Here is a 20,959-nt window from a genome sequence, read left to right as displayed (position 1 = left end):
CTGCATTCAGCTCCTAGCTCGAAGGGAGACTTTCCTTATGCAGTGTTGGACAAGCCAAGCAAAACTCCCATGCTTCATACCCTGAACTTGCATGAGAAAAATTGTCCTGCCTTCTGTTCTTTGTCTTGGCTACTTAGACAGTGAGGACTTGGGGAAGAGAAAGGCTTTCGCTCTGTGTTTATACTGTGCCTGGTTCTTCGGGGCTTCAGCCTGCAACATTCCCTCAACACAAACATCAAGAAATAACGAATTGAGTGATATCCAACCCAGGGCCACGCTCCGTCTGGTTACTTCACAGTCAGTTTCAGATCAACGGACAGGCAAACCTACACCGGCACTGCCGACGTGACGGACCCTCCGCGGCCGGGGCAGGGCGAGCAGAGCCCCTGGGCTCCCCCCGGCCGCGCTCCGGGCGGGGGAGGCTCGGCCGGTTCCGTTCCCCCGGGGCGGGCGGGGAGCTCGGCCGGCCCGCCCCTCCCTCAGCATTGGCGGCGGCGCTGCCGGGGCGGGCGGGGGGCGGCGGCGGCGCCCAGAGCCGGCGGGCAGCAGGTGGCTGCGCTCGCTCCGCTCCGCGCTCCCGCCTCGCCTCGCCCGCCGCCTCAGCGCGGCCCCGCCGCCGCCAAGACGCCGCGGGCCGTGCTCCGAGTGAAGAATGGGGCGGCCAAGCTCGCCAAGCCGCCCGCGGCCGCGGGCGAGACCCCCGGCGGCGCCCCCGGACAGGGGCTCTTCATGGAGCGCTCGCAGAGCCGCCTCAGCCTCTCCGCATCCTTCGAGGCCCTCGCCATCTACTTCCCCTGCATGAACAGCTTCGACGAGGAGGATGCGGGTATGGGGGTGCGGGAGGTGCGGGGGGCGCTGGGGGGACGCGGGGTCGGTGGTTCCCGGCGGTTCCCGGTGTCCCTGTGCCCATCCCCGGGTGTGCGCCCCGTGTCGGGCGCTGTCCCCGGCCCCGCTGGGGTGTCGGGGGTCCCTCGGCCGCCCGGAGGGGGCTCAGCCTGGCCGGGTGTGTGCGCAGGGTGCCGGGCTTGGTGCAGGGAAGTGTGTTCCTGCGGAGATTAGAACTGGGAATGCGCTCCGGCGGTGAAACGCGCTCCTGCTTCTAATCGATAAGGAGCCCAGGGTGTTTGCAAATGGAGCGGCTCATGCTCCATCCTCTGTGCGAATGAAGGGCAGCGCTCGGGGAAGAGGCGTCCCTTCTGCTGGGTGGTGTGTCCACCCTGATTTATACACCCTGAGCTCTGGGGCCGAGGGGTTGTTAGCACTGTACACCATGCTGCCTTTGGAGAGAGGAATAAAGGGATTCAATTTAAATGGGAGCGAAGTAAATCCCGAAACAAAAGCCTTTCAGAACAGATGCAGTGCTTTTTTTTTATTATTATTATTATTATTTTTTTCCCCATGTCAGAAAGACCTTTCTGGCCTCAAAGAGTTGGCGGTAGTCATAAATGAGACCAGGCTTCCAAAAGAGGGGCATTGGTAGGGCATAGTAAAAAGGAATTGGGTTGAATGGGAGAGGAAGGGCAGTGGGTGCTGGAGAAGGTGCCAGGAGTAGAGGGCAGCACAGCCGTGGTGTGGGTAGGGAGGGCGTGCACGGGAGTGGATGGAGAGCGGTCGGTGAGCGCTTTGTCCATTCCCAGTGGCTCACTGGTCATTGAGGGGTGTTTTTCCCAGTACACACTGTCCCAGAGACTGAACCTATAAGTGAATCTTGTGAGGGGCAAATAATGAAAGTTGGTAACTAAGGTATATTTTGATGCTGTCATGGTCGCATCCTTCAAAATGCCGGCGTGCTCCTTTGTCTAGTGGCTCATCCCAAGAAGTGCAGGTGCCAGCAGGAATACATCAGCCCCCTGGCTGCTACACCTGTAACGTTGTTGTTTTTAAAGGAGTTGACGTAAGAATCAATTCATCATCTGTGTGATTAACCTAGACTTGTCATCAGCATCGTGCAGGGGTGTCAGGCAGAACACTGTATCCTCCAACAGATGTAGCTTCTGGATTTTTTTGTCTCAAAATTCTGCTGCTGATTTTTTTTTTTTGCACTTCCTATTTGGTTTGAATGCTGGGGAGTGTACAAGACAATAACGGGAGCTTTGGGAAGTCTCAGCGCTGTTGCTTCAGAAATGATTGATAGTGAGACATGCTTGAGTACGAGAACCCGACACAATGCCTGGAACAGCGTTTCATTCCCTGGTGGCCGGCCCCTCCCGCTCAGAGCAGGGTGATGGTTTAGGTGATTACTCCCTCTTCCAGCGCTTAGAAATGCGGTTTTGCGCTGAATTGTATCTATTCACACTTAGTGAATGCTCACGCGTGAATGTTAATAGGCTGCTCTTAATACAACACGAGCGCTTGTCTCTGAATTAAATAAATCTACAATTAAGATCTCATTTGCCAGCAGCTTATTAGCGGATCTCGCCTGTGAGTTGTCTCGCTGGTGAAGCTGCTCGGGGTGGATTCAGTGCAACGGGGATGTTGCAGTGTTGCTCCTGTATTTTGTGCCTGTGAGAGTGTGTTCAGACACGTCTGAGCATCCAGCGAGGGGGAACGTGCGCCGCTTTCTATTTCTGGTGTTAAAACTACAAGCGTATAATTTTCTCTTTCACGGCATCTATTTTCTTGAGAAATTGTGAAAGAAACACTGAAATTGTGCCAGATAAGGCTCCGTGTTATTCGTACCCGTGCATGGTCCTGAAACTGTGGGAGATTCTGACCAGTTTGGGTTGCAGCATGATTTCTGTCGAAAAAAATGGATCTCGATAGCTCATTCAGGGAGATGAATACTGCACTTGGCAAGATGTTCTCCATAGGAGATGGTGGGGAAAAAAAATGAAATTGATCCCAGGAGCATTGACAAAGTAAACAATCCTATTTCAAACAGACACATCATCCATTTTGTCTCAGGCTGAGGACCACGTCTTTAATGGAATAGTCATCCTACAGAAAAAGGAGAGGAGCTGATAAATGGCAAGCTTAAAGGAAACTTGACATTTTCCTCTGAAACAGGAGAACAGCCTAATGAGAGCTTAAATCTACGAACAATAAAAATTCTTCAGGTGTTTCATTGAAGTTACTATGGGAGGGTCGTATCAAAGGAGTGTAAAAGGAAATTTACAGAAGTGCTGAGAGCCCTGGCAATGTGGAAACATGTCTGGCCATATCTGAGCAGTGCTAACGATACCTCTGGGTTCCAGTATTTCCCCCTTTAATTCTGGAAAAATGGCTCTGCTTTTGAAAAATGTACAATCTATTGTTACTGTACTTGTGGAATATTTCATTTTCTGCCAAAGTCCTTTTGTTTTTTCTTTGCTTTTGTTTTTCCTTACCTGCTGGACATTAGGCAAGAAGACTCTTCTCATCTTCCTCCAGTGAATCTGGGCTGAGTTCTGGGCAATGAACTAGGTGTAGATGTGCAGAAGCAGGCAGACAGTGTAGGCAGGGAAGCAACAGGACTTGGAGCAAGAAACAGGATCCCATTTGAATATTTCCAGAGTGTGAGGGTCATGGAGATTCAGATGTGTCCTGTAGCACATGGGGCCGTGTGCCTGTCTCTCCAGAGATGGATGTGGATTTGCACTCTGATGTTCTGATACCCTTTTTGTTCCTCAGCCATGCAAACACTGAGCTCTGTTCACCAGGAAGTTGCAGTGGGGCTTTGAAATAGCTGAAATGACCATCTGCACTCAGCAGTGGAAGGACTCTGGGTTAATAACTCTCTTGATCTCGGCAGGGTAATGCTGCTGCCCTTCCTGCTGGCTGAGTGCCACTGTCCTTGCTCCACTGAGGTCACCAGCAATGTCAGTGAAGTTAAGGACTTTTAAGCTGCAGTTATTATCAGAATAATTGTTGGTTTTACTTATGTAAATGTCTGTCTTCCATTTCAGTTGTGGAGTGGTGGACTAAGGAGGTAAAAATCAATCATGCACTCTTTGTGGGCACATTTTTAGAATGCCTCTTCTAACACTGTGAACAAAGTCTTAGCTGTCCTGTGGACTTGCCACACTCTTGGTCTTGGCTGGAATCAGCCATTCAGGATGCTGGTATTCCTGTGGGAACATGTTGGAAGGGACCAAACTGCTGAGGACTGAACTGCCAAGTGCATGTGGGTTAATAACAGGCTGTTGAGGATCTGTGATGACTGTGGGCACCTGCCTTGTAGGCAGCTGGTGAGTCCTGGGTGCAGCTCACAACTAAAACTGAGGGACTGGGGTGTATGAAATCCCCCTTTGCTGACAGTGGCCTTAGCACAGCCCAGCCCAGTCCGAGGTGAAGGGCATCCTTAAGGTTAATGGGAATGTGTTTACTGGTGTGGAGGAGAATCAGCTTGCTCCTTGTGCAGAACATGGAGTCTGGAAAGCTGGCTAAAGTGGAACAAAAAGTGAGGATTTGGTAGAGAGCAATGCCAACTGACTTGGAGCTGCACATGAAAAAGGAGCAAGCTTTGGGCAGGGGAAAGGAGGTGGTGGACCTACTGGAAGTTGGGAGGCCAGAAGCAGTCCTCAGCTCTGAGGAGGTGAGAGCATCCAGCCAAGGACCCTGTGTACTACAGAGGACAAGGACTACACCTAAAGAAGCAGAGGTAGGGAAATGCCAAAAATCGCTGGAGGGAATGAGGTTTTCCTTAAGCCTCTGTGCCTAAACTACAGGATCCAGGAGCAGTTCTCAGGTCTGGATGTGTGCTCCAGCTGTGCTGGGGCTTAAGTGGGTAAGACACAGTAATGCACCAGCACCTTTGATCCTGCGTCTTGGTTTTCCCAGGAAGGACACCTGTTTGCACTGGCAAAAGGCATCTGATGCACGCCTTGATAGGGATGCAGATTTGGATGTTTGGGACCGTAGCCATTGGTCACATTGCAAATGCAGCTGCCTGGAATCCAGATCCAATCTGAGCATCTGCACAAGGGGAAACTCCTGTTCCTTACACACCCAGGTGTGAAGGGCAGGGCTGCTGCCATCAGGAAGCAGGAGAAGGTACAGAACAGCTGTGAGGGACGTGTAAGGGTCCCCTGGATCGTGACCCCAGCACAAGGACTGTCCAGCTGGGCAGACCTCTGCCCTGGCAGCAACACAGCAGAATCAAATCATGTCTCAGCCAGCTGGAACCAAGTGTCTGGCAGAGAGAAAATGGTTTCCAAAGTCAAAATGTCTCCTAGATACTGACAGTAAGCCTTCCTTGTGTCAGCTGCTAATTCAGGAAAGAGTTGAATTAGAGATAAAAATTCAGCCCAGGCTGCTGCTTTCACACACTATCAAGTACTGGCAGGGCCCCTGTGTTACAATCAATTCTTTAAAGAGAAAGTATGTGAAATATTAATGTAATGGATTGACAAAAACATTTAAAACATGGGGGTGGGAGAGCATGCTGTGGACACTTAGGTTAGTTTAGAGTACTCTTTGGGTTTTATCTGTTGAACTTCTCTATAATTTTAAATACTGACCTTCTCTATAATTTAAAACATTAAGGTGTCACAAAGTTATTAAATAGAGAGAGCTCTTATATGTGTTTTTATGTTGCCATGGATATTTCTCAGTTGCAGCACTGCATTGGGGTACATATTTTTAAAGAAAATGATGATTCAAGTCTTTACTAGTCCATTTGTATGTGTTTTTTTTAAATGCAGATCAAGTATGTGAAGTCCTTTTGATGTTTAGTCTGGTTTTGCTTCATCTGAAGTTACCTCTGAAGCTCGTTCAGCCTCTAACCAGTTTTGTTACTTGTTAGGTGGGTAACCATGCTCACAAGGGAAATTAGCTGTACACCTGCAATGTTAGCTGTTTTTCTTATCAATCTTTTACAAATGAAATGACAGTTCAACCCTGCAAAGACACAGACCCCAGAGCTCACCTGATGATGCATTACCCCAGGGGTGCCAGCTCTCTTGGCTGGTGCAGGAGGCAGCAAAATCCAGGGCTTTTCCCCCCTCCTTGCACAGTAAGGAGCACATCCTTGGCCGTGGGTTATCCTAGCGATTGAAAGAAATGCCTCCCTCCCTGCTGGGCACTTTCTGGCTCTAGGTAAACGTGTTTGTTTCGTGAATAAATTAAGTTGAAATGAAAAATGAGAACAGTTTTAGAAGAGCTGCTGTCAAATCAGTCTTTCATCAGAAGTAGGTGTATGAAAGGGACCAGTGGCCTGGAAGAAGATGCTGCTGATAATGCCTGCAGAGATTGATGGTCTCAGACCCAGTTACAGGTTAATCCAAATCCTAAATACAGCGGCTGATTCTCACACCACAGATGCACCTGGTCGGGGCAGAGCTGAACAAGCCGTGCTGTCCCTTCCCTGCCCTGTGCACTGGAGGCAGCTCCCTGCTCTCTGGGCCTGCTGCTGTGTGTGTGACCAGGGCACTGCAGTTACAGATGGCGGGTTTTGTCTTCTCCTGTGGCCCTGTGAGAGCGGGGCAGAGCAGGAACCCTGTCATGAGTCAGCACTGGGATCGAGGGGTTTGAAACCTTGTCCTTGCTTGTGGTGTTGTGGCGGCACGTGAGAGCTGCACTCCCCGGCCAGGTTCATGCTGTGCCTGTAGAAAAGCGAAGCAAAATGTCAGTGTGAGTCCCAGGGTGCTGACGGTCTGTGGCAGAACCCAACAGATGGGGAGGGTTGGACAGATGGGAGAGCGCAGGGGAGGGTGACGTGGCATCGGTCAGCGCTCAGCGTGCCAGGCAGCCCTCCCAGGCCACCAGCTGCTCCCCGCTCCTGTCTCCCGTGGGCTGTCCTGCAGAGTTGTCCTGCATGCCCCAACCTGGAGCCTCCACCTGTGCCTCGTGCTGGGTGTTGGCTGAGGAATTGTTTTAAACAATGATGTAAGGCTGGGAGAAGAGAGGGAACAGCTAAGTCCCGGGATCTCAAGCACTGTGCCACGAAGTGCTACGTAAGCATTTCCTTGGTGGTCATCTGGGTGTGGATTTACAGGGGAGAGGGGATGTGGATGAGGTCACAGGTTGTGATGGTGGCTCTGTGCTGTCCCCTCAGCCTGCTCTTGCAGCACACTTGCTGTCATGGAAAGCACAGTGCTGTCTCCTTCCCTCGGAGGTGACTGTGCCCAGCCTGACGGGCGTTAGAGGTGTTCAGGGGATGGTGCTGAGCTCCAGCCACATGGGCAGGAGTTGGTGAGGGCAGGTTGTACGTGACCACTGCCAGCCCCAGGGAAAGGATATCTCTCTCTCATTTTGCTGTCTACTGATTTCCAAATAGAATGCTTTCCAGGGACAGGCTCTTCTATCTAGGAGACACTGTTTCCTTACAGCTTCTATTTCATATGCAGTTAATTCTAATGCAACATTTATTAATTCAAAAGCACTCTGTTCTCCAGACTAAAAAAAATTATCTTTACTCTGTCAGATTCCTACATCAGGACAAGTTGTGAAACGCTGTAACTACTTTGCTTCAACATTTCTGTTTGACAGAAAGTGTATCTGCTTTGTGTAGGGAAGAATTAAGTTTGACTGGAGTAGTTGTTTTGAGGAATAATTTATCTGTGCAATTATTTTCTGAAGTACTATCTGCTCATATATGATTGGCTTAAGTTAATTAGAAATGTGAACAATTTAATTTAGGATGCAGTCTGCAAGTTGCTGATGTGTTTTATTGGGGCAGTGAGACCTGGCTCCTACAAGACTTCTCAGCCCTGTTGTCTCCTCGTCTTCCCCACAGACATCTGTTGTGAAGCACCATTAACATATTTGAATGAGGATTTCTGCTCCTCTCAGGAAGTGTTCAACACAGTTTGAATATCCATCTATCCAAATGACGTTCCCCTGAGGGTTGGTTTTATTTTCTGGGAGAATGCTACACTGTATGGCAACATGTGTCACGATAGAGATTCTGCAACACAATGATCCATCAGTGGTGCCACTGCTTAAATCATCTGCTGATGACACACACAAATTAGGCATTCTCTGCTTTTGCTGTCAAACCATTCTTGCCTTGAAATCTGCATTTAAGTTATATTTTTGGCTTTGCTTTTGCAAAACAGCACACACGTAAAGACTGGGAAGCCCTAGTACAGCCTAACTTCCCATGGGAATACAGCAAATCTCTGCAGCCCTACCTTTTAGCCAAATCCAGACAGTTAAATCACTGAGATGGATACTGTTCCAGCTTCATGCAATCAGGGTGTTATATCACCTTTGTCCAATACACAAAGAACTCATACAGCCTTGCAGAAGCCAGTCTAAGGTGTTTGAGTGCTCAACAATTTGCAGAGTACAGTGTGTACAGAGGTAAATGTCACATTTTTCTCAAAACTGTTTTATGACTAAGAGGAATTTATGCTATTGTCTGTGTCCTTACTCTTACAAATGTAGAGGTAGAAAGGGTTCTGAGGAGTCATTTGTATCTGTTCCCCAAGTAACTAATCTATTCCTAATTAGAAGGAGAGTTTACCCTAAAATTCAGGTTAAATCTGTGTGGAAATTAGGCAGATTGCTATTGTATTGTTCCCAGCAACATGGGAGGCAGTTGGTCACTGCTGTCTTCAGAGCAGCTCTTCACATCACCAAACTGTTCTTCCCTGTGCTGACAATCCCAAGCCAGGAAGTGACTGTAACAACAACCATGAGTGCCTGGCACCCCTCTCCCTCCTTTTGCATTTTGGACCACAGAAACCTGGTTGATGGTTTCTTCTTGCATGGAGCAGTTTCCCAAGCGCTGTGTTGGCCTCGTTGGTGTCCTCGGGATGGTGCAGGAGGAGCAGCGTGGGCAGTGTGGCTGCTCTCTGGCCCCCAGCAGGGAGGAGGAACTGTCTCCTACACTTTGTGTGCAGTATTCTTGTAAATACAGTGCTTTTGCAAGAGTTTCAGCACTCCTAACTCACGCTTGGGGTATGATCCTTGCCTCTTTCCAGATCATTCTCTGCACAGCTGCTCCCTGACTACTCAGTCCCTTTCTGGCATTTGTGCCTTTGATTTTTTTTCTTTTTTTTTTTTTTTAATGCTCTTGAAGTTACATGTGCCTTTAGTGAATTTTCTTGCATTGGTTTGGAGGGTTGAGCTATTTGATCCCATTGGTATAGGTCTGAATTCTCTATCTGTTGTTTAGCAAGGCCTGTGATGCTGGGATGTTTGGGATTGAGAGGTGGGATAAATAGGTGCTTTATCTTTTGGGCTTCAGGAATAGTGCACTGTTTGTGGATGATTTTGGCAGCTGGAGATCCTCTGTAACTGAGGATCCATGGGCAAAGTGCAGCATCCTTGAAAACCTTTGCTTTCAGTGCAGCTGGAGTGCCCTGTTTTCTCAGGCACCTTCTCATCGCCTCATTCTGCAGTGCTGGAGTCGAGGCACTGCCGAGGTGTCATTCACCGTTAGTAGCTGCAGTGAAGATAATTGTGGTTAATGGTACTTCACACTGGTGACAGATCAGATTTAGGAGGTTATAGTCTCCCTCCCCAGGGAACACATGGTTGTGTCCCTCTCTGGAGCTGGCCAACCTCTTGGGTGGAACAGCTCAGCTGTTGGTGGGGTCAGACCTGCAGAATGACCTGCTTTGGTGAGGGAGCAGCAGCGTCACCAGGAGACAGCAGTGTGGGCACAGCCTGCCCCTCGCTCAGCTCCCTGGGCACTCTGCATGAGGCTGACATTTCCCAGTGGTGACAGCTTCCCAGTGGTGTGGGACTTTTGCCAGCTGCCCACCAGCAGTATGCATATTTACACTTAGCAGGGAATGTATCCTGCCATGTGGATGGAAAACATGTAAATTGTGTTGCAGCCAAGATGTCTAAGAAGATTAAGATTTTTTTTGTTGTTGTTGTAAATCCAGCTCCTCGTTTAGCACTTCTCAGCATCCTGGGAGGATTGTGTGGGTGGGTGTTTTCTTTTTGTTTTATTTTTACTATTTACCTTTCCTTTCTTGTACGTAATGTGTGACATCACAGCACTACTGAAAACTTAGGAAAACTTGATTCAAGATTTTTAAGGTGGCTGCTTTATATCCATATTTGTGTTTTAATCAGATTGTCAGGAAAAAAAAAAGAAGGCTTTTCCTTTCTGATGGCAGTTGGAGTTCCAGCTGTTGTAGTCGATTCATTTCTGGATGGCAGTATCATGACAACTCAGACCCAGTAGCTTTCCTTGTCCCTTCGTTAGGGTTGTGCTGCCATCCCTATGGCTGAAGCCCTGCTGTGAGACCTCACCAGTGGCTGGTGGGATTAGAGCAACTGCTCTGCAGCAGTTCTGCAGAGCCCCTCCACCTTTATAGTAACTTGAATTAAATTTACAATAAAGCTAGACAGCTCCAGACTGACTTTTGAAGCTTGTCAGTATTCTCCTTTCCCCCAGTTCCCCCCAAACCGTAAGGAATTACAGGAGTTGCTCTTGCAACCCAGAGTTACATTTCAGTGGTGGATTTGGTGTGTTTGTCAAAAACCCAGACATTTTTGTGTGGGTTTATCCCCACGCATCTGCCTTTATGGATCACATCGTCTACAGTTGCACCCCCTCCAGGTTTGAGATTTTTGTTTCAATATGAGTAAACAGGAAAGATAGCATTACCTGATGTGCCTCGAGATAAAACCAAGCTTTGTGCCATGAGCATAGTTTTTACAAGAGTCAGTGCTTGTTTTAAATATTAAATGTGCAAAGTAGGGCTTTTTCAAAAATGCCTGTGAGTTTTGATCTCTGGCATTTGTTGAAAGTGAATGGGATTTGGGGCTGTACCTGCTTTCAGCAGTTCAGAAAATCACCCCCACAGCCCTGCAAGTGTGGGGCTGACACTGCTGCTCTGGTCGTGCAAAGCCATCTGGAGCAGAGGAGCAGACTCCCCCCGGGATTCTGGGAATTCAGGGAAGCTGGGGAGGGAACGCTGAAAACTCCGGTGTGGAAAGCGGGGCAGGCAGTGCCGAAAGTGGGCGTGCAGGGCAGCGCTCAGCCTGGCAGACAGTGCGTGCTAAATCAGGGTGAATTATGGAACAGTTTCTGTTAAAAGCTTCCTCGTGCACTTTAGGAAGCGGAGCTGCCAGACTGGTCAAACTCCAATGCCCAGACAGTTTGAATTGGCTGCCGGGTGCAGGGACGACCGTGGCAAAACTCGAGCAGCCGTTTCACAGAGGCTTTGCAGGCTGCCCCGCTGGTGCTGCTGCTCAGAAAACAGACAGTGTCAAAATGTTACGTGGTATGAGGACATTTCCATGGCAACGTCAGCATCCCCTGACACCGTTCCCGTACTGCGGCGTCAGCACACGCTGCCGTCCCTGCACTTCCTTGCTCCATCTGGGGCCTTCAGGAACACTCTGCTGCTGATTGTCTGGGTTTCTTCAGGGACTGCTCATAGTTTTGGGGCTGAAGGTGGAAGAAATGCTCCTTCCAGGCTTTTGGGTGCCTTAAGCAAAGCAAGTATTCCTTCTTTTAGCAGAACAACTCTCACATAATTCAGCTTCAAAGCACTTGGTTTTGCATTCTGCTGCACTGGGAGAGCATTTTTCCCTCTCGGATGGTCATACCTGGCCTCAGAGGTACCTGCACTCTTATCATGCAGATCTTTGGACAGCTCTGAGATGGTTCAATTTGGGAAGGCACTCCTGTCGTGTCCTGGGTCTGATCCTTTCAGCCCAGGGAGTGTGTTGCTGATGCCCATCTGCTCCCTCCTGCCCTTCATTTGTAGGAGCCATCAGCTGCTCTGGGCACTGCTGGCCACGGGGCTGGTTTTGGACAGCAGCCTGATGCTTTTGAGTAGAGTTTCATCCATGGCTCTCCTCCTGGTTTCATCATGTCTCCATCAATGGTTTGGGTGTGCCTGAAAATATTTCAGTCTCTGCTGCTACCTCTGCAGTAACCATGTCCACAGCATAAGCTGTGGATGTGCAGTTGAGGTTTGTGGGTGCATGACAGGGCTATTTCTCACACAGTGTTGCTGTAGCATGAAGGGACCGTGTATGATGAAACTCAGAGCTTGTGATCTTCACATCTGGTCTGAGAGGGTGAATGTGAGACTTGAGAACGTACAGGTTGAGGCAAGGGGAAGGAGCAGAACTTGTTTTTTCAATCATATCTGCTCCTCAGGACCCACTTCTGCACCGTTTCAAAACAATAATTCTCAACTCTCCTATTTTGCCCAGGGCTCTGCTTTGAGTCATGCCAAAATCCCAAGTTATCTTTCTATAAACTTGTTTTTCATCTGTTTCCACTGAATTCCTGGCTTCTGCCTAGTAACAGGAGTAGGTCTGTTCCTGTGGCCTGGCTGCTCTGTCTCTGCAGAAACACTTTTACTGCTCCTGCACAGGAGACTCTGCTATGTCCTAAACTCAGTTTTTCCCAAGACCCAGTCCAAGCCAAGTGCCCTTAAACCTGGCAGCGTGTCGGTCCTATTTCAATGTTTTTCTATTTCTGTCTCAGTACTGCCTGGCTTACCTACTTAGGCACTCTATGAAATGTTCCATGGCTGGTTGAGGCAAAATCTGGCTTGCTGCTCTAGGAATAATACCAGGCAAATTGTCCACAGTCCATTTTAGTTGGTGAATGTGACTGTTTTCACAGCCTGTTCACTGCAGCCGTCTGCTGCAGAGAGGCAGCAAGCTTGTAGGACAGATTGGCTGTAAAAATCAGGAAGTCTTATTTCAGGCCATAATTCTTTTTAATTTCCTGAAATCTAGAAAGCTGCTTATTTCCTATAACACCTTTCCCTGGATCCCTAAGGCTGGGTTTCCAAAGATCACCTGCACAGGGTATTACCTGTGTGAAATATGTTGGTGGGGGGGATTGAATCCTGAAGCAGTGACACCGTGATGGTCTGAAAATGTTTTGCTGACCAAAATATTCGTTAATAACTTCCCAGATTTCTCTGTTTTGTCCAAAATGCACTTTTATACACAAGTTGACCAATACAAACATGTTCTGTGAGGGTCAATAATGCAGGTTAAAGCAGAATTTGGCCTCTGATGCTCAGTAAATGGTTTGGAAACTGCATTTGGCTTTAGTGCTAAATTACTGTGTCAGGAAAATTTCTCAGCCTTTTATTTCAGTTTGCAAGGAGGGGAAGAAAAGCTTGATATGAGCACATCTTACAAGGGTAAGACATTGTAAAAGGTTTAGTGACCTGCTCTTGTAAGCTCTTGTATTCATCAGATTTGAGAGGAAATTGCAGTCAAAAGTGAACATTTTAAAACTTGCTGATCCAAGTGGTCTAATAGTCAACCTGTTTTTTCCCCTTGACATTCCTGTGCTGATTTCTTCAGACCTGCAGGTGTTCAGTCCACTAAGGCTGCAGTGCAGAAAGGGGGAAAGAGCTGCAAAACTAGGACAGACTTGGAGTATATTTAACAATGCTCCATTTCAATGTGACAACAGCTATCGAACACCTACAAGTTTGCAACTGTGATTCACTCGGAAGCTGATATAACTGATGTCACGTTGTATTAATAGCTACAGAATTGTAACTGCTTTTAGCAGTGAGATTCATTAACAGCCTCTACAAACACTCTTGACAATCAGTTGAAAACCTGAAAATATTAGGTGCATATAAAAATGGATTATGCCATAAAGGAACCTCCCCGTGCTGCCAAATGTGTTTACAGCAAGTTCTTGCGGGTGTTATGCATAATGATTCCTCTTCATCACTTTCAGCAGGTCTTACTGATAGCAAAAGGTGTTTGAGGACTTATCCACACACTAAATTAATTAGGAGCTGCTGCTCTAGTGGGGTTACACAATGTGAGTATATTTGGGGATTACGGTGTCCACGGCATTTTTCTCGGCAAATGGAAGCTGCACAACCTTCCTGCGTGGTGCTGATTTTTTTGATGGGAGGTATTTGGTCCTTCACTTGTTTTAGTTGAACATTTTGGCTTCAATGGCTGTGACAAACCGTGCCTAGACAGAACTCTCCAAGGTGTACCAAGTGCACAGTTCCGCTCCCCTCTGAGCCTTGCGCGCTTTCCTCAGGGTGGGCTGGTAGCCATGCCCGAGGAGATGGGCATGGAAGAGAAGGAAGTGTTCATTGCCTCCTACCATCTTTGAAGATACTGAATGGTGACCTATAACTGGTCCTCTCCAGCCTCTGTTAACTGTCCTCTGGGGTGAATGAGTTGGTTGCTCTTCCAGGCTTGTGCGGGTTTAAGGTTTGCATCCCCGGCTTGACTGGTCAGGACATGGTTATGGAAGTGAAATGGAAACTGAGATTTGAGAGAGGAAGTGTTCAGGATGGCGTTGGCCCCGTGCCAAGTTGTGTAGTCAGGCTTGTTGCTGGCAGTGATTCTGTGGATGTGTGCCTTTGGGCTGAGATTTCCAATGCTCTGGGTGCTTCTCAGACCTGGTCCATCTTGGTCAGCCATCTACTTCCCGTGGTTCCTTCCTTCCCGCATGCATCACAGTGCCTCTTCTCTTCCTCTTGACCATGAATAATTCCATTGCCCTAAAGTTTTCAGGTAATCTCTACTCTGTCTCGTTCATCTGTTACTGGCTTTTGGCATCTGTTATTTGGATGTGACCTTGCTTTTGCTGACCTGTGACTCTTGGGCTGGCCTGGTGTGCTGACTTTAGGAGATGGAGAGTCTCCTGAGACTGGCAGGAATGGTTGGCTCAGGATGCAACAAAATTGCAAATAACAGTCCTTTGAAAACAGTACTGTCTGCCAAGGAAGCAAAATTCCTTATTTTGGGAAGATGGAAACCGTAGGCATTTTCCCCCCTTTTTCATTGTTCTTTTTCACAAGGTTAGAAACCTTGTTTCTTGAGTACATCATTAAATGATCATTCACCCTTCCTTCCTAGAGTTACAAGCAGCTGTCCAGATAATTAAATACACCCCTGTTCATATTTTAAGTGTCGCAATAGTAAATGGTTCATTGGCCATATACACACCAAGTGATCAAACCTTGGCTCAACGTGTCTGTGGAAACAGCTTACGACAGGTAAGGAGTGTAAGTAGCAAGACACAGAACGGGATTGAAAAAAGATGTGAAAATAAGCACAAAGGTTTGAAAAGGATTAGGAGAGTAAATGACAAACCAGTAGTTAAATGGTGCATTATTAATGACTGTAGAAGGAAAAGGTTGACTAAATATTGTGACTCTGTAATGGCTGCCCCAAAGTAGTAGAAAATAGTTTGTTTGAAAGACGTTGAAACTGGATTTATATCTACACATATACTGACTCTGAGTTTAGACCTGATTGTTAGACTTGGCTTAGGTCAAGGTGAGCACCCCCTGAGATGCTTTCCTGATTGCCTCGATGACCTGAGATTTGTCTCCAATCTTAAATATTAATGATCAACATCAAAATAGCAGGTACCCCACTGAAATACTGTGAGAACTTGCACCTGAACTGTGGTCCAGGTGGGCTGGACTGTCAGTCTGCAGCGTGTCAGCAAAGCTGTTCTGAGGAAAATCAGGCTCCGTGTTCAGTAGCTCCCAGCTTATAGATTTAGTTTTGTCTCTGAGCACTAAATTGTTTGAGTTCAATAATTCATCTCCCTCCAACTGCTTTATTGTCACTTGATTTATTAATGAATTGACTTGGACTTTATCACAGCACAGCGAAACCAAGAGTTGCACTAAGGCTCACACAAATTGTGTGAAAAACACACCATTTCCCTGGAGCTGGTCCCGGAGGGAGAGTGTGGTGAGATTGGATGTGCAAGGGCTGGAGCTCTGAAACTTTAACCTTTTTCTGTCCATCAGTATCCCTTCCCAACTCTCGTCCTCTCTCTCGTCTTCTTGCTGTAGAAGAACTTCAGATCATGCTTTTTTTTTTCCAGGAGTGGATTGTGATAGTTAATTAGATAATGTTTGTAGAGCAGTGTACAAAACCTGCCAAGGGTCACTGTCCTCGCTGGTATTATTAGAACTGGAGGAAGACTGCCAGAAGGTATTGATTACTTGGTAAAAATAAACCCTTCAAACTTCTTTGGGGTTTATTCATTACTTCTTTTTATCTCAGCATCCTGCAAACATTTCAGAGGGTGGATTTGTTTGCCGAAAGATCAAAACAAAATGTTGACAACTCCTGGTGCCAATTTGTAGCCTCCCGTGTGGGCGACATCAGAGGAATTTGTGCAGTGCTCTGGAAAGTCTTTTGAGGCTTTAACTCCCCTTGGATCCTGGGACTGTTGTTTGAGCAAAGCACCCGAGTAGCTGGGTGGGATAGCACATCGAGTCTCAGACATGAGAGAAACTCTCTGGGGCTTGTGAAACTCTGTTGTGTATAGAAGCCTGTATATACTTCCTAAAGTTGATGTTTTGGTTTGTTTAGGGAAGTTTGTCAATGAATTGAGTAAAGCTGAGCCTTGCAGGGTGTGGTGGGTGCTGTTGAGAGGGCTGTGGCTGGCTGGTGGGAAGGGCTTGCTGCCCTCTCTGTTTTCTAGTTCATCTCACAGTGATGGTTTACATTTCTCTTACACCTCACCATGGAAAACAAAATGTCACACTTTAAATTCATTAAGCAGCTGTGACTATTGAAAGGAAAAGCTGTTCTATATGACAGTAAAACACAGGGGGAAAAGTCACATATCTGTAGCAGAAAATACATGAAGAAGACAAATATTGTGTAAGGGCCAAGTCATGCTTCGTAAAGTGGAATTTCTAAGGTGAATGGATACAACAGGAGGACAATTCAATCAGGAATATGGCTTACAGGATACAAAGAGGATGTACTAGTCATTCACGGATCCAGAGGAGTAAAATTTAGTAGTGACTTCAAAATCAAGTGTGGCCTTAGAGTTTCTCTGATTGAAATGTGCAGTTGGAGCAGAAGCAAAACATAACGTCTTTCTCCAGATTAGGCCAAGGACAAAGCACAGACCTCCAAACATCTGCACACGTTATGACCTAGAAATTGCTTCAGCAGGGAGACTAAACCAGGCTTTGGTGGAGGCTGCAAAGTGCTTTCTGTGCGTGTGTCAGACTTGCAAATGGATTCGCTTTGATTATCACAAGTCCCTTTCATGTTCATTTCAAACCATTAAGCTCCTTCGAGTGAATGTTTTGGTAAATGGGATGACTGAGAGTCATCCAACCGTCTTACAAACTGAGCTGTCGTGGAGCAAGGAGCACATCACCTCAGAGCCAGCCAGCAGGGCTCGAAGGCCCTGTGCTGGCCTGTCACATCAACCTGCTCCCTTGGTTACAGAGCACCTGCTGGGGGGGTGCAGTGACCAATGACAGTCTTTGGTAATTGTGAACAAATACCAGCTGCCTTTCTTCTAAAATTCAGGGCAATTCATGAGCAAAGGAAGGGCAAGAACCATGGACAGATGCTATCAACTCACTCCCTCAGTGCTGGTTGCTCAGATTTCTTCTAGAAGAAGCTGAGATGTCAACAAGTCTCCCAGCTGCATAAAGCATGGGTGAAATAGGTTAAAAAAAAAAAAGGCAAATGATATAATTAATGTGTAGGCAAAATGGAAGGAGTAAGAGGTTTTCATGTTTGCTGAGGTATTTGGAGACAGGGAGATGGCGAGAGTCCAAGACTGTGGAGGAAACTCATGAAGGAGGTGAGTGCTGGGACAAGACACCAGCCTGACCTGAGCACCAGCAGTCTGGGCTTACCCCATCCCTGTGTAATGCACAGCTGAATGGGAGATGGAAGTCCCACTTCAACCAGTCGTGAGTTTGGTGACTTTTATGAGTGCCCACCTCATAACCCAGCAAGTGATTGCTGCCCAGATTTCTTGGGATGCTGCCTGACTTTTTTTTTTTTTTTCCTCAGTGATTTCACCCAGTTGCTTTTTGAGCCCTTTTTAGTGTCCAGCAGCACCCCAAAGTCCTGCAGTGAGGACATACCCACCCCTGGGCAGGGGGCAGTGCTGCTGCCCCTCTCGCCTCATGAGAATATCTGCTAAATTCTTGGCTGTGGGTTGCCACAGAGCTGTGGTGGGGCAGACCCTAATTTTAGCACATTATGCTGGTTTAATGACAGTAATAGAAAGTCAATTTATAGGCAAGAGCAAATTGCCTTTTTATATGGGGAGGAGGATAAATTCCTCCTGTGTGTTACATTATTAAATTTGTAATCTTCATTTCTAATGCTTTTCAAAAGTGAATATTAACAGAATCTAAAATGCAGATCTTAAATTCATAAGCTGCATTTTTTTTAACCCAAACTCCTCAAGTTCTATAATTTGTCTTCAAAGGTGAACCTTCAGCAAGGTTGATTTTTTTTTTTTTTTTTTGGGGGGGGGGGGGGGGGGAAGGGTTTTTTTTGCTTAACTTAATAAATGAAAATCCCTTACTCGCTACCTACCTTTGGACAAGCTTAAAGGCTCCAAAGAAAAGAGACTTACATTTTAAATAGCAATAATGAATATCTATTTCCATTCTTGCTGAGTGGAGACTTCTCAGTTCAGACTTATTCCCTAGTGATAAAAGACACCAGAGAGAAAAAAATGACACATTTTGGTGTGTCGTTTGCTAGCGAGGAGGCTGTTGTGATGCTCTTTTTTGTTGCCAAGGAAACAGAGCCCTGAACTCCTGTCTCTGCAGGCAGCAGGAGGAGGAGGAAAGGACGTTATTTCACTCCTGAGCTCAATTTGTAATTTTGACGTGGGATCAGGGACTGTGAATGGGTTGGGGCTGAGGGTCTCGCTCGCAAGTTCACTTTCCAAATTGTGTGTCCTACCTCCCTACGTTTCTTGCGTGTTGAAATGCCCCTCCCTCGCACTGGAGAAGTGGGGTGAGTGGCTGTTCACACACCCATCGCTGGCACAGTTACCCAGAGTGAAATGGAGCCCTCAGAGCACACTCAGTGATGGAAGGGGATTGTACTTCTCTGACCTTGCCAGCACCATCTTGAGAAATCCCAAGACCTTCTTCTTTCAGCCCTATTTTCAAATGTGAGAACAGAAGCAAGACAGTTACCTGCAGGAATAAGAAGGCAGCGAGTGACGCAGACACAGGTGCTTTGTAAGCACGTTGTCCTCTCCTGACCTTGTGTTTTTACTGTTGGGCAGTCTTTGCCTGCACATTTTGTAAAGAGATTCCCATCAAACATGGTGGTTGTTTTTTTGTTGTTTTGTTGGGGTTTTTTTTTTTTGTAGTTACATTAAAACTATTTTCACTCCGAAATACACACACTGCTCTTTAATGCGTGTTTGATCTCCCTGAGCTGGCAGAGTTGCCTGCAAGACTGATGCTGGCTGTATCACAATTTCTTCATCTGTTCTCTTTTCTGCTCTCACAGTAGAGACAGATCAGCAGGGTACTCTGTCCTTGCTCCCTCTCCAAAATGTATTTAGAAACATGTGGCACAAATCATGGGATTTTGGTGAACTTTCTGCCGTGCCCATGTCACGGGGCAGCCGTGCTGCAAACAGCCCTCGCTTCTCACAACGCTGTGCTGGTGGCTGTGTTACCCCTTGAGTGATTAACACAAACTCCATTCAACCCAACATTGAACACTGTGCCGTGTCTCTTCTTCACAAAGGACTGATTCTTCCTGCTTCTAGTGGTTGGTAATTGAGAAAAGTGGATTTTGGTATTGTTCCGAAAATGTATTAATCTGCTGCATTGATGGCTTTTTTCTCTAATCCTCAGTAATCTGCAGCCAGGCATGATATTTTGGTTGGTTTCCCACATTCTGCAGTATATTTCAGCAGAGATGAACACACTATGTCTGTTTTTCAGCTCTGGCCAAAGGGCTTTTTTTTTCTCTCTATTGGAAGCTCAATACTCTGCCTAGACAAACGGTGAGCTGAATTTCCCAGTGGGCTTCAAATAACCTGGGATGCTTTTATATCTGAGTGCTGCTTTTGTGCATGCAGGAAGCAGATGTAGGAGGCAGATATGTGTCTGCCATGTTCGTCTGTGGGAGAGTGTGTCACTCAGATGAGTTTGCATGTGTCTCCTTGGGGTTTGGGCTGTGAAAATTTTGCTTGAATTTTTTTTTTTTTCTTAGGTGTCTGCTAGTTAAATTTCAGTGCCTCTCTTTTCGGTATTGGATGGTGTTTTCCATGTGTAACGGCTCGACTTGTCACCGTTTGAAGACATTTATGATGTATGATTGGCAGAATTGTTTGCAATGAGACAAACTCACTTTGATTTCTTAGTCACCATGAATCACTTCGCATCGTAAGCACCTGTTGCTCCTGTCCTGCTTCTGGGCACTGAAGCCTGACCCTCTCTAGCAGCTGTCCAGAGATGTTTGCAGCCAAATTACCATGGTCATGAAGGGCAGAGTGCTCCCTTTTCACTCCATTCAAACAGAACTTTGGTCCTGGAAAGGGATCTGTGTGAGAACCAATATGAGTGCAATGGAGCCATTTGCAAAAGCAGAGCTCTCGTTCGTGGGCCTGAAGAGCTTTTGAGCCAGGCTCTTCCCCAGGCTGCTTTTTGGAAATGCAGCCGCCCTCTGGGCTCACCCCAGGTGTGCTACAAGCAGAGATGTTTGTACTGTTCTTTGTACCACTTGAGAAGAAAATGGTCCCTTTAGTGCAGCTGTAGTGGGATGCAGTAGTTGCCTGGTACAACAGGCACTTCACAGCCTGTCAAAGGATGTTTCTGGGTGAGGCAAAGCAATGTGTAGAATTAGAGGGGAAAGACATGCTGGCTTGCTTCCTTTAATGTTTGCTACAGGTATTTCATGAAAGCACCTTTGGTGAAGCCTGACACACGTAGTTGTAGCATCTTGTGAAATTGTCTGGAATTAGGAACTGAGTGCCTGAAATTGTTTGACTTCTCTGGAAACCAGACCATCAGCTCCCCCTCTCTGCTTCCACAGTGGATGAAATAATTGCTTCCAAATGGACACAAGTTATTAGGCAGTGTGTGTAATTAAAGTCAACTCCTTGTGAATTTGATCATTCATTTCCTTAAGGAAAATATGATGAAGTAATTACAACCCAAGCTAAACACAAATCAAATGCTATTCTAAGCGTGATTCTACACCATGATTCTAGTTTATGAATGACTCCAGGGTTCTGTGGCTTTGTGCCTGTTAGGGAAATGTGGCTGTATTTTTAATTGTGTTTATAACGAGTGAACAAAAGGTTGCATGACTCATTCACTGTGCCAAAACTGTTGCTCTCTGTGCTCACACA

The 20,959-nt window shown here is 46.8% G+C and overlaps 1 protein-coding gene across 1 annotated transcript in view; it reads left to right on the top strand.

Annotated features, from left to right (window-relative positions):
• The first annotated feature begins 584 nt into the window (after window positions 1–584).
• Window positions 585–20,959, top strand: part of RIMS4 (regulating synaptic membrane exocytosis 4) — a 53,955-nt gene continuing 33,580 nt past the window's right edge. The window contains exon 1 of the mRNA XM_032704944.1: window positions 585–826. Coding sequence (XP_032560835.1) covers window positions 730–826 — 97 coding nt within the window. The 5' untranslated portion in view covers window positions 585–729. The remainder of the gene's footprint in view (window positions 827–20,959) is intronic.

This window comes from Chiroxiphia lanceolata, chromosome 17, assembly GCF_009829145.1.
Source record: "Chiroxiphia lanceolata isolate bChiLan1 chromosome 17, bChiLan1.pri, whole genome shotgun sequence".
NCBI lineage: Eukaryota > Metazoa > Chordata > Aves > Passeriformes > Pipridae > Chiroxiphia > Chiroxiphia lanceolata.
The sequence above is the reverse complement of the archived record's forward strand: the minus strand, read 5'-3'. Positions and strand labels throughout refer to the sequence as shown.